This window comes from Salvelinus namaycush, chromosome 17, assembly GCF_016432855.1.
Source record: "Salvelinus namaycush isolate Seneca chromosome 17, SaNama_1.0, whole genome shotgun sequence".
Taxonomy (NCBI): Eukaryota; Metazoa; Chordata; class Actinopteri; order Salmoniformes; family Salmonidae; genus Salvelinus; species Salvelinus namaycush.
In genome coordinates this window covers 15525042-15539006 of record NC_052323.1, presented here as the reverse complement: position 1 = coordinate 15539006, position 13965 = coordinate 15525042, and the positions used below count along the sequence as shown (strand labels likewise).

At 45.3% G+C, this 13965-nt stretch overlaps 1 protein-coding gene across 1 annotated transcript in view; it reads right to left on the bottom strand.

Moving 5' to 3' along the window:
• Positions 1 to 13965, bottom strand: part of LOC120062328 (vascular endothelial growth factor receptor kdr-like) — an 83944-nt gene that overhangs the window by 58100 nt on the left and 11879 nt on the right. Inside the window, exons 2-10 of the mRNA XM_039012212.1 lie at positions 9443 to 9530; positions 7877 to 8079; positions 5780 to 5907; positions 4371 to 4530; positions 4134 to 4270; positions 3860 to 4043; positions 3259 to 3385; positions 2881 to 3050; positions 1226 to 1382 (exon numbers count right to left, since the gene is read on the bottom strand). Of these exons, the coding sequence (XP_038868140.1) occupies positions 1226 to 1382; positions 2881 to 3050; positions 3259 to 3385; positions 3860 to 4043; positions 4134 to 4270; positions 4371 to 4530; positions 5780 to 5907; positions 7877 to 8079; positions 9443 to 9530 (1354 nt within the window). The remainder of the gene's footprint in view (positions 1 to 1225; positions 1383 to 2880; positions 3051 to 3258; positions 3386 to 3859; positions 4044 to 4133; positions 4271 to 4370; positions 4531 to 5779; positions 5908 to 7876; positions 8080 to 9442; positions 9531 to 13965) is intronic.

Below are 13965 nucleotides of genomic sequence, written 5' to 3'. Positions count from 1 at the left end.
TTTCTTGGAAGTGGTGCCTTATGGTTGTTTCCTGGAAGTGCTGCCTTATGGTTGTTTCCTGGAAGTGGTGCCTTATGGTTGTTTCCTGGAAGTGGTGCCTTATGGTTGTTTCCTGGAAGTGGTGCCTTATGGTTGTTTCCTGGAAGTGGTGCCTTATGGTTGTTTCCAGGAAGTGGTGCCTTATGGTTGTTTCTTGGAAGTGGTGCCTTATGGTTGTTTCCTGGAAGTGGTGCCTTATGGTTGTTTCCTGGAAGTGGTGCCTTATGGTTGTTTCCTGGAAGTGGTGCCTTATGGTTGTTTCCTGGAAGTGGTGCCTTATGGTTGTTTCCAGGAAGTGGTGCCTTATGGTTGTTTCCAGGAAGTGGTGCCTTATGGTTGTTTCCAGGAAGTGGTGCCTTATGGTTGTTTCTTGGAAGTGGTGCCTTATGGTTGTTTCCTGGAAGTGGTGCCTTATGGTTGTTTCCTGGAAGTGCTGCCTTATGGTTGTTTCCTGGAAGTGGTGCCTTATGGTTGTTTCCAGGAAGTGGTGCGTTATGGTTGTTTCTTGGAAGTGGTGCCTTATTGTTGTTTCCAGGAAGTGGTGCCTTATGGTTGTTTCCAGGAAGTGGTGCCTTATGGTTGTTTCTTGGAAGTGGTGCCTTATGGTTGTTTCCAGGAAGTGGTGCCTTATGGTTGTTTCCTGGAAGTGGTGCCTTATGGTTGTTTCCTGGAAGTGCTGCCTTATGGTTGTTTCCTGGAAGTGCTGCCTTATGGTTGTTTCCTGGAAGTGGTGCCTTATGGTTGTTTCCTGGAAGTGGTGCCTTATGGTTGTTTCCTGGAAGTGGTGCCTTATGGTTGTTTCCTGGAAGTGGTGCCTTATGGTTGTTTCCTGGAAGTGGTGCCTTATGGTTGTTTCCTGGAAGTGGTGCCTTATGGTTGTTTCCTGGAAGTGGTGCGTTATGGTTGTGCAAGATATTGATACTACACAGTTCTAACATATTCTTATTGTTTACAATAAATAACAGAACATATCGAAGTACATCAGGAACGAAGGAACATTGTGAAAATTTAAAACAAGAAGTGCAGAACACAGAATTGTGTAACTGGAAGGCTCAAAGGCACTGACACCGTAGGTGAATACCAACAAAATGGTCTTCACAGTTTAGTTAACGATTTAGTTAATATAACCACCTGGATTACCCAGGATAAACAGCCTTGGATGGCTCACTCTTTGTTAGTGACTCACTCTTTGTTGGTGGGGTCAGGATGGCATGGTTGCCAGAGCCACGTGATGTCGGGCATGGGCACTCCAAAGGCGGTGCAGGTTAGCTGGTGCTGCTTGCCGAACATGTAGGGCTGCACATCCTCCGAGGCCACCTCCTCTTCGGAGATCTTTGGCCTCACTGTGGGAGACACATACACAAATACAGACAAAGAGATCAGACACTGTTGCATCAACAGTTACACCTGGCCATTGGCGGTAATAATGTCTTTATAATGAGAGAGAGGTTTGTCATCATGATGAATAACCATGGAAAAGGTCCCATGGACACCAGTTGTCTTCTAACCTCTGAGAGTCGGCTGTGAAGTGCTTGAAAAAGGTTGAGTAATTACATAGCCCTGATATCCTGGGGGTTGTCCATCACATCAGGGTGTCAGTGTCTCAGAGCTTGGTCCAGTCTCTACCCAGCTGCCTTTGGGCCAGATGTGGCCCTATGCCCCGTCCCAGGTCAGTGGATCAGCAGTGTGGGAGAGCACAGCAGTAATCAAAACCAGACTGACGGACTTACTGCCTGGATGCCACCTCAAGAGGAATGCTCTGCTCACATCAGTTAATCATTCTCCACCAGTCAGTGTGTGTGTTGTGTGTGTGCGTGCGTACATGTGTGCGAATGTGCAAAGTCGTGACATGGTTTCTCTCAGTAATGTCCTCAGTTCAAGCCCCGGCTGCTGAATCCATTTGAGATCTGGAACACTGGGGCTGGACTTCAAACGCTTGATGAACGATGTTTAAAATAGTTCCCTAACTGTTCCCAGGAATTTCCTTTATATTTCTCCTTCCATTGTTTGTGTCTGTGAGAGTGAGTATTTTTTTTGTCATTCCAATAATAATGATTCGTGGAGCAAACGGGAACGTGAGGGACTATAAATACAATTTATATGGGGCTGACCTTTACACTTTGGCAGAGTAAGGGGATTCTTGGATAATGTGCAGGGAACGGAATGGAATACTTTGTGATGCATTTTTTTGCCCCCCCATCGACAGCTTGGAGTAGTATCTGAGTGGCACATGTGCTGCTCAACACAGTTCTTAACGGCAAGCACATTGCACTCCCCGACTCTCCATCCAACCCACTATCAAAGCCCCATAACATAATACCGACCACGTTTATAACCGCTAGTGTTAACGACCATCAGTATTTACATGGCAATCATTACAATATATTTGTTTCAAATGCTATGCTAAATCATAAACAGTACACATATAGCCCTGTATCATGTTGTTTACATGAGCGGTGCTGTAGGCTACATACACATAAATAAATGTAATAAATGTAAATAAAGGTCTAGAGTGGGTAGAGTGAAGAGACAGGGCCATTTACACAACCCGCGAAGCCCCTTCAAAAAGAGCCTGGCTAATCAACACCAGCTGGCCCGGCTACGTCAATCCACTGCTGGAAACAACAAACCCCACAAGCCCCCAGGTTCCTGTCATGCTGGAGCTTTTGCTACCTGCAGCCCTGCACCAACCAGGGGGTACACAACCCAAAGTGCTGAGACTGCTCGAAATGCTGAGGCCCAAAGTCCAGGGCATTGCTTCATTTCCTCAGGATCGCCAGTCATTTGGAGGGATAAAGGACGGATATAAGACGGGATATCATGGGGATATAAGAGCTTTACCTTGGACTATCAGAGTGTAGCTGAGATTCCTGTAGAGGCCTCTCTCTTTGTTGCCCAGGGCGATGGTGAAGACCCCGGCATCCTTCTGCTTCAAGTCCTTGACGAAGAGGTTGTAGCCTGAAAACTCGTAACAGGTGGAGTTCTCGTTGATGGGGATGCCATCCTTATACCTGGGAATGGGATACACCCACATTTACTTTAGAAGTTCAGCAAATCGTAACATACTGATATGAAAGTTGTGATGATAATAGATCAGCAACTCTACGTCCCAAATCGAACACTCCAGTTTAGTGCACACAGTCACAACAGTGCCATTATATTCATCAGGAGTTGACAATACATTCAGTGAATAGTCCCAGCAACTGAACTCAGTCTTACCATGTCATAGTGTCGGGTGGTGGCAGTGCATTGACCTTGGGTTCAAACATCAGCTTGTTTCTACCCTCGGTGTAGACCACTCTCCTGGCCCGTTCATTCTTATAGGACACATTCAGGTATGGATGTTCTGAAATCACACAGAAGACCAATAGTGAGAGCATGAAAACAACTGTTGAAAAACAACACCATAAATATATTATAAATGAGATCATAAACTGGGTGGTTCGAGTCCTGAATGCTGATTGGCTGACAGCCGTGGTATATCAGACCGTATACCACAGGTATGACAAAATATTTATTTGTACTGCTCTAATTGCGTTGGTAACCAGTTTATAATAGCAATAAGGCACCTCGGGGGTTTGTGGTATATGGCCAATATACCACAGCTAAGGGCTGTATCCAGGCACTTCGCGTTGCGTCGTGACTAAGAACAGTCCTTAGCCTTGCTATATCGGCAATACACCACACCCCCTCTGGCCTTATTACTTGATCACACAATCGTTGCCGAAGATTAACATTACGATGGAGTTATGTCTGCCTCTGCCTTAGCTCAGTGAGACCTTGCCTTCACGCAGTACCAGTTCCTAACACAGTGACCCACCGTAGATGGTGACTTTGGCTGAGGCGTGCTTCTTGTTCCGCATCTCAGCGTTCCCTATATCAGCCGTGCACCTGTACACGCCCCTGTTGTCCATGGTGATGTTGGACAAGGTGATTGCTTTGTACATACTGGTGACCAAAGCTGGATCTTCTTTGGACTTGTTGATGATAGGGTTCCGATTGACCTGGGGACACAAAGGCACTCATCAACAACCCTGAAACAGCGGATTCATCGACCAGTAATCTTAAAGGATGTTGAGTGACTTAGAACTTACCATCCTCTTTGGGTATTCCCAAGTCAAGTTGATCCTTCCATTGAAGGTGGTCTCTGCGGAGCAGTTGAGGACCAGGCTATCTCCCACTAACAGCTTGATACGTCTTGGGTTGATCTTCACGTTCCTCAGCAAGATAGCTATGCAAGCAGAGATAGAAGGGAAGACACAGTGAATTATCACCATCAGTAGTTTCCCTGTCGCTCTAAGAGCTCAACAAGAAAAGGAGAAGATACTCACTAGTCCTCAGAGGGATGTATTTGGACTGGACCCGTTGGCCGTTGACGCTGGTGACACAGGTTAGGAGATTATAGGATTTGTAGGGACCGTATGGGATCTTGAAACCCATTTTGGGGTCCCATTCCTTCCCTTGTTCAACCTCCTTTGATAAGGATGGCCACTGAAAGAAGAGACAGGTAGAAAGGTGTTTATGAAGGGGCTTATATGTTTAGTGGAGCTTCTAGTTCTGCAGTCTTTAAAAAGCACTCAGCCAGTCAGACTGAAGTACGATGCGGGCAACTGGGTTTGGTATGAAACTCCACGCTCCAATGAGCTCAGCTGGCGACACCTGCCCGTCAGAACCGACATCTAATTCCTTTTTGCGGTTTTATGGAGTGTAACCATCGCAATTATCCACGCAGTGATGCGCGGAGCACTGTTGACTTTGAACAAAGGATGAAATGGATGGATGTGGCCAAGGCCTACTACTGCGGCTGTTTGTTCTCCAGCCAAGTGTTATGCTGCTAGGAGAGAGAGGGGAAGGAAGGAAGCAGGCAGGAAGGAGAAATGCCATAGATCTTCCAATAGCAAGGTCACACAACCCACTATCTTTGCCCTCTGAATAAGACTTGTTTGTCCATGTCCAAGGCATTGTGACACGCAGCTATATATCAACCCTGTGAATACAAACACAGCCATCTATTGTTGAGGGCGGTGGCTCTGAGCTGTGGCATCGTGAAGGAAAAGAGACACTCTGTTCACTGTTGCACGTGATTTATAGGAAGGCCGTCTCGTGTTAAAGGCTACTGCAAAAAGACAAGGAGCTTGGTCACATCGAGAGAGATTTCCTCCTAATATAATTGTATTAAAAATCACTTAACTATACCCAGGAGCATCATCGGCCTATTGTTTCCTCTGATTGGATATGGATTGTTTTTTAGATCCGCATTTCCTGGACAAGATGTTTAAAAAGAGGTCGTCTATATTTAGAGAGAGATTCTATTCCGAGGAAAATCTGTCTTGGAGGACCTTCCTGTTCTTAACAGGAAGCAGACAGGATGACTCCCTTTTCTGTCCCTGCCCCTGAGCCTCCCTTCTCCCTGGCCACTGTCCTCCGGCCGTTTCCGCATGCCTGAATGGCCTACCGTTTGATGGGTGTGAGAACTCCTATGTTGTCCATTGTGCAGAGGGCCTTTGTTTACCATGTCTCTTTGCGATCTTGGCTTTATAGATGTCTTTCAGACATTGTCAAGGTACACTCTGGTAAAGTAATCAATCTCATGCCCATACTATCTAATACAACTCGTCAACATTGCTAAGTCTCATAATAAATGTTAACATTTGCTCTACTTTGAAAGACAATGTGAATGATATGCCCATTTCAAATTACGTTTTAAGGTACAGAAACAAATGATCATGAAAAGTCTTACCGCTTCAAGAGTGACGATCTGGTCAGGAGAAGTTGTCCTACAGGGAATCACTAGGGTGGCTTCATGTCTGTAGCTAAACAGGGTGGATGGATTGCGGAAATGGTGCTCCACAAACGGATGTTTTTCATCTGTAGAACAAATCAGAAAATATCAATAATTATTTAAGGTCATAAGTTTATAATATCGTTTAATTTAACTAAATTATTTTGCTGTATTAAGTTGAAAGTTGTGGTCCTCAGCCTAAAGTGAAGCAGGAGAGAACATTTTCTTTTAAAATCAGGTTTTAAAAATCAGAGTGAGGGTAATGTTAGGCCATCCATCTCACACAGAGATCAAATAGAATTTTCCAGACCAGTGAGATCCGCTCCTACCCTAAACCCCCTCCTGCTCCTCCTGCTAGGTGCAGATCTGGATAAAGAAACAGGGTGGAGACGGAGCTATCATAGCTATCACAGCTCCAGTCTTTCTCACCAGGGCAGGCATCCAGAGCCTCTCTGACTGGCTGTTTCTTCACAGACCTGCTGTGGGAACTTCGTGGTTACACAAATACTTGAGTGATTTGTGGCAGGCTGAGCTGTTTAGGCATGATAAAGGGACTAGTATTTGAAAAATAAACAGGGAAAATGATGTAATAAACAGTTGAAGGGCTTTGAAAGAGTCCTGGTTAGACTAAACACTTGGCTACCAGGCTGTCAGATCGCCAGGGGAGACAGAGAGAGGAGTCAGGCTAGGACCTCAGTAGGAAGACACTCAACCTGTCCAGTGCTTTTCTGCGTCACAGTGTTACTTTGGCCACGAATATCAGCATTTGTTCTAAAGGTCAAACATTAAGAAAAAGTAGTGCACGCACATCACAGGAGCTGGAGAGAAATATGTGCTGGACAGAAATGTGTCCTGGAGAGAAATATGCCCTGGAGAGAAATATGTCCTGGACAGAAATATGTCCTGGACAGAAATATGTCCCGGAGAGATAGAAAGGACCTCTCTGTTTTTCTTCTAGAAACGGTTATTAATCAGGCTTGACATTCATATCTCTCTCTGCCCAGATATTCTCTGCCCATGAGACGTATCCCCACCACAGTCCCTCAGACTAAGACTAAGATTTTTAAAGGGACACTGATGTCAATCTCAACTATGACAATGTTTTAAGATATTTAGTGTTGTCCTGCATTGCTCTCACAGAGTAGAGCCAATTCTCCACGTTTTAAGGGAGGACTAGGCCTGTAACATGGGAGAGACCATAGCCGGTATCGTGAGAGGCTCCAGGACAGACTGACTGGAAAAACAGAAGCCGGAGGGAGCAGGAAATAATAGTCAATGACCAGGGCTTCCGATGCGATCACACTCTCCTTCCCTGTTCCAGAAGGAGTCGGGCAGCGGAGGAAAGCCTTCCTCTCTCTGTTAGAAGCACAACTCCTTCTGCCTGGCTTTGACTAAACCCCCCCCCCCCCCCCACACTTTTACATATACTCATATACCTGTAGTGACATCCTCTTTATAACATGTGGAGAGCTTGGCTTTTGTTGCTAGACTAAATTAGGTGTGGAATGGATGGAGCCTCTCCTTTATAATTATTATTTTTCTCTTATTAAAAAACTTTTTTGGGGGGGGGAAATCATGCAGGAAAACGTCAGGCTGTTCAGTGACCGTGGCCCTACCCTGGCCGTTAAGAGACTCTAAGTTTTGTTGTATTTGTTGGCTCTGTTTACATCACACTGCGCTGGAAGGTGTCGGCCCATTTAACATCACCACCCATTCATAGAGAGAATGTCTTGAACTTATGTTGCTGTGAAACAAACCAACTCAAACAAAAAAATGATGGAGGAAAACATCAAAAATGTGAAAAAGGTCCTTATCGGCGTTAAAGTTAACAGAATCCAACAACTGATTTAATGTGAGATCCCTTTCATTTCCATTTTCACACGCTGGATTTCAATGGACTTCATTGGAGAATGTCATTATAGAACTCAACAATGATGATCTACTCTGTCAGCATGTACATGTAAAGCAATTTGGGATGCAAATACAGTATTGTATGTATGAAAGGTGCTATACCATCATCGTTAGAATGTCTGAACGGTATAAAGCGGGTCTCACCTTTGACATATACGTAGGTAGAGCTGATGTGGGCGGAGGACTGGGCGTACCTGCAGCTGTAGAGCCCCGTGTCGTTTGGGATCAGGTTTCTCACCAGCAGCTTACTACAGTGGGCGTTCACCCGGGGCTCACACTCCTCCACATGAACCCCCTCCGAGGTCACGTTCCGCCAGGGCAGCCTCCAGTACAGCTGGGCCGCACCTCTGATAAAGACAGCAGAAGTTATCCATAAGAACTGACACAGGATCAGATATTATTTATTATCCCTAATGGTTAAGATTTAGATTGAGGATAGGGACATCTGATTGGAGATCTGTGGTTAAGGGCAACCTCTAAGTCAAGTGACAAAGTAAAGAGGGTCCATCTGAGAGGGTCAGCCAGACCACCTGCATCATCACTATCTTATTACCCTCCTACACCTCCTAGAGCTCTGGGTCGTCATCCTCAGGTCAGCATGCCATCACCAGGTCAAACACCTTCATTGTCTCACCTGATTTATGCACATAAACATGCTCTTACAGGGCACAGGCACCAGCTCTCAAGATTCAATCTCAGTATTACTTAGACATAGAATTTATAGTGAAATCAGTGTTAAATGCTGGCTTTGACCTGACTTGACTTTGATAGTGGCCCCTCCCCTCTGGACCTCTCAAGTTGTGTTTATTTGGAAGTGTTCGAAGGCCGTTCCAATAACCTGGAGTCATCTTGATAACAGGGACTTTTACATGGGAACATGGCTGGGATCTCTGGGACAATGTGTTCAAATAACACATTATCTCCAGTGTTCGTTTTTAAGGTCCCATTAAAAGCGATCCCGGTGGAGATTGAAACATGTCTCACTGCATACCACTGCCTCTGCCTACATTGCCTGGGGTCAAGAAACTCTCATCCAGAGGCCAGACCCATAGACAGTTATCGTCCGGGGCCTTTTTAGCACATGGCCTTGTAGGGAAGCGTTGCATTGGGCCACAGGGGTTAGCATTCCTGGCGTGCCTAGAAAATGATGCAAGGCTCTCTAAACGCTTAACAAATGTGTGAACTTCAGACAGACAGGGGTCCCACCGGCCCCCCGAAGGAAATTGGAACAGATTGATAAATTGGGACCACACTGGTTGCCTGGCTGGGAGAGTCACTGCCTATCTGCCTCTGTGGTCTGATGCTCCAGCAATCCTTTTCATATATACTCTCTCTCCTCTCTTTATCCTGGCCTAGCTGTCTAACGGGGCCAAATCAGAGCCTGGGTCTTTATTGCTTCAGTGATAGTCCAGAGAACAGCCATCAACTGGAGCAGGACCAGGCCTCACCTCCTGACTGACCCTGATCTAATGAATAACAGGGGGAGGGGGTTGCATGAACCTGTTGGTTTTTTGATGAAAGCCTTGCCAGGGAGTTGAGATTATTTCCTTTACCTCTGTCATCAAAATGAATGACACATTTTAACAGTCATCTCCCCCTTTGTTCTGTCCATATGACCTGACCAAGAAAAACTTGTGTGGTCAGGAACAACTCTTGTTGTTGGGGAACTTGACATTAAGTCTTTTGGTTCAGTGTGTGTGTGTATAATACCTGCAGGTGAGGTTGAGTGAATTCCCTGTGTGCAGAAGGTGTGTGTCCTCAGAGGGCAGCAGCAGAGGGGCTGGAAGGCTGACCTGACCTGTACAACAGAGAAACACACACACACACACACACATTCAGACATTGGCTAACACTCTGAGTCATTGGATACAAGAACACACTCTGAACACTTCAAAGTGGCGCTTCATAGTACTCTCATACAACAAATTACACCATGCCTCCATTTACAGTCAACCAGTTCCTCTCTCTCTATGAATCCTACAGTCTAACTCACCAGTGGTGTGATAAATGCATTGGGAGTTTTCTCCTGAGTACAACCCATGTGTATTCACTTAGTGCTGGTCTATTCTGCTGTGAGGGGGTGGGAGGTGTTTACGGGGCAGTCCGTGCAGAGTAGGATGCTGGAGGATACTGGTCTGGTCTGGTCTGATAGTGATGAGTTATGTGAGTGTGTTTGAGAGGAGTGGGTGTGAGGCAGATGAGAAGGGGAGGGGGGAGTAGGGGGGACATGGGGAGCAGCTGTGCCCCTCAGCCAGAGAGGTCACTCCAGTCAGAACCGGGGAGAACTGGGCAGACCCAGATGAGCTCCGCAACATGTCCACAAGTACTTCCTCCAGCTCAATCAGTCAATCTAGTTTGGTGGGGACTCTCTCTTCCTTTCTTTTTCCATTATATAACAATGCTGACACACACTTACAGTATATGGGCAGATTCACTTTTTGATTGACCTCTGACCTTGCTGCATGCGCTGTATTCTATTATTACATTTATAGAGAAGAGGAACAAAAGGGGAAGTTGAAACGGTGGATTAAAAATCCCAGTTGTTGGTGGGTCGGCTGAAGCTGTTGATAGGTGCTGCTCGCGGTGCTCAGCATAGGAAGCACTGTCATTCTCTCTGCTGTCCGTGAGTTGTGACCGTCTCACAAGTGATTTCCTTCCTTTGACTCTCTACTCCCCAAGCAGCTTGTGTACAGTCAACATGTGGTTTCCAGGCAAACACGTTTATAAAATGTTCTCTTTAAGAGCAAATGTCTGCCTGCCCAGCGCTGACAGTATCCAGAAAGACAATGGAATTACACAACAAGGCCAATTCCCTGGGTGGACTCCAGAAACATAGACACACACAAATGCAGGTGAACACACCAAACACACACGCATACACACTCAAAAGTACACAGAGTAGCAATTTGTTTTATTGTGGGGGTCTAAACAGCTGTTGTCCAAGAATGAACTGCCCATGCCAATGTTGGCACTCAATATCAACTTCCTTCCAAAATGTTGTAGCATCATTGTTTCATAGTCCAAGGTTATTTGGAGGGGAAGGGATGTGGTCAAAGGTTTTCAAAGTGATGAAAACATTCCTCTCAGTATGACAGAGTACTACCAGTATAGGGTCTAAGTATACTACGTCGCTCTCTTTAATACTTCTACTTCTGCGAAACATAATCAGAGATCAGAATCTCCAGACAAACACGTTATTAATAGTCTGTAGATATTACTCAGTTGTTATTGCCCATGTGTGTATTTACATATGGATAGATCGATGTACATAAACAAAGGCCTTGAAGAACTTGCCGGTGCATCTTGAACACGAGCTGAGAAAAAAGAATGTACACTGAGATTCCTAGAAAACTTTCCATTAATGTTTATATATATATATATATATTCCTAAAAAGCTTTATTTACGGTTCACAAATTGCCTCCAGGATGTTTAGGGTTGGACATGCATGGGTCCTTATTGGTGTCTGGGACACTACTGTTGATATTACGTTACCACGCTAAGGGATGGACCTAGAGAAATGCAACCACTATCATGGATGGTCATGGACTGAACATCCATGATATCAAAATGAGAGTTTTAACCATGTTTTGAGGTTATACAGTGTTTGTTTACATTTACATTGTTTACAAACATTGGAGTAAAACAAGCTTATATTTGGGGTTCTGATCAGGTACAACAGTTGAACTAAGCTCATGAGGCATTTATAAGTTATATTATTCAAGAATCAATGCGTATATTTCATGCATTTATAAGTTCAAAAATGAAGTCCAAAAATGAATGTAGCAACTTTGGAACCAAAAACAGTTTCCCCGCTCTGCACTATAACAAACTACAGATGGATGGTTCAGCAGGGGCCCCCGACAGCCCACTTAAAAAGCCCCCCCCCCCCCCCCCCCCGGCTTACCCCCTTCATCAAGCCCTCCACTCCCTGCCCTGTCCCTGTCTCTCTCCACCCACAGCCTCCCATCCCATCCTACCCCCACCTGCCTGCCCAGGCCCCCCGCCACAACCCCCCCGAACAGCTGTGTGCTGCATTCCTCCAGTGGAACGCCTGAAAATGCTAGAAATTGTGCTTGTTGTGCTGGTTCAGTTCAGAGGACCTGGTTTTCATTAGGAGACATTAAAGAAGAGGACAGACATGGAACCAGACCATGCCTCCATTTACAGTCAACCAGTTCCTCTCTCTCTAGGAATCCTACATCAATGCATTGGATTTTATGGACATGGAACCACTATCTGATGTCTCTCTAGGTTGCCATACTCAGCTCACTCTGCTGGCTGGTGTTGGGCTCTTGTGCAAGGTTATCAAACAGCAGTTGACATTGTCAGTGTTAGTCTGGGACCCCCATTCATAAGTCCCAAGCCTCCTGTGCAGAGCTGGGGCACCCTCAGCAGGGTCGGTACAAACTGGAAGCATCAGATTTTCAGAAGAAAAGCAAAGAAGATGCTTCCGGTTTCATTTGACCCCGCTCAGGTGTTTCTTTTACGCCTGGTACGTTACAGATGTAGGATTTTCATTTGATTACTCTTTTGTTGCTGAAAATTGTCCTGCAATGCAGGAAATGCTAACTTGTACTATAGGTTTAAAAAGGCTTCTAAAGTTTACAATTCCCACTTTTAAATGTCAGACTTGATTTGCCCTTATCAACCCCTATAAAACAAGTCCATTAACTATAATCAACATAATAATTCACATTTCCTGTTGCTGCAGGATTCTTTTCCTGCTGAAGCAAACTGGCTCAAATTAAGATCCTACACCTGTAGGTTATGTCACGTCCACCCCAGCTCCCCCTCTCCGGCGATACTCGTTATTACACACACCTGCCGCCATCGTTACACGCACCTGCACCTCATGAGAATCACCTGGACTCCATCACCTTCCTGATTACCTCCCCTATATCTGTCAATCCCTTTGGTTCATTTCTGTTTTTGTGTTTCATGTCTGTACGCTACTCGTGTTTCTTGTTTTGTTTTATGTTCCGTTATTTGTTACATTTAGTCTCTGTACTTGCTTCCCGATTCTTAGCGTACACGTTACAGGTTAAAGCTGGGAAAACAGCACAGGACATTGCAGTCGCTACATTTCTTGCAGTCGCTACATGACTTTTGCTCCCAAATGATGTGATTCCAAGTTCTATTCTGAAGTGTTTGTGGTCAAGCCAAACAGAAAACAAAGAACAGAGAACAAACAAGGCCTCCAAACAATGACCAATTCCAACATTGCTAATTTGACCGTTTTTAAACTAATCCAAACCCTATCTTTGTGTCTAGTCCCCATGGAAATCAGTGTGCTCTTGAAAAACCCCCAAATAGTTTCAGCTGTGCTGCCAAACACTTGTGTAATACAACAACTATCTCATGATGTTGAATCCTTTGGGTAAGAAACTGCTGAACCCAATGTGAATCTGCTTAAAGAGGAAGAGAGAGAGACAGAGAGAGAGAACAAAAGCAAGAGCGGGTGAGAGAACAAGAGTGGGAGTCTGAATGTGGCTGTGCCAGGCAGTCCGGGCTAGCGGCCAACAGCTCATGTCTGATACTATGTAATAAAACCCTATTTATTACGGTATGAGATGACTGTACTGTCACTGTGTTTGTGAGGAAATCCCCAGTCATACCTTAAAGTGCAGGGTATAATGTACGGAATTCCCTCATCTGCGGCTGGTACACGTCTCCCTGTGCTTCCCGTCCTACCATGTACCAGCAACGCCATCTCTGGAGTGAGGAGGAAATATCTTTTTTGGGGTCTTCAAGGCAAAAACAACAATGTGGAATAATGACTCCCTCGTTTAACCTTGCCACTCCATCTCTTTGTATGTCCAACATGGAGAACAAAGGGAGAGAGAGGATGGTGGGGGGGCGCACTCCTTTATGAAAGAGAAAGGTCAGAGGCTTGTGAGTCATCTTCGCTGCAGTGTGTCCATGGATATAGCAGAGAAGCACAACAGTAGTCAGCGGTAGTCAGTCAGTGGCCACTGACATGATCACTGGCTTCCTGTATCGCACTGTGGTGCTCAGGGCCACCATTTTTACCTCAATGGAACATTACAATATTTCCACATATTTATCACAATATATTTTGGTTAAGCAACTGGCTTTAATGCTGCTGTGAATTTCCCAGAAAAGGAACTTAAAATGTTCCATTTCCAGGCTTTACTGGCTCACAGTTGGTGGGCTATACTGGTTTTGTAAGGTTACATTGGGGTTAACCTGTCCTGTACTGTTATATTCCTCA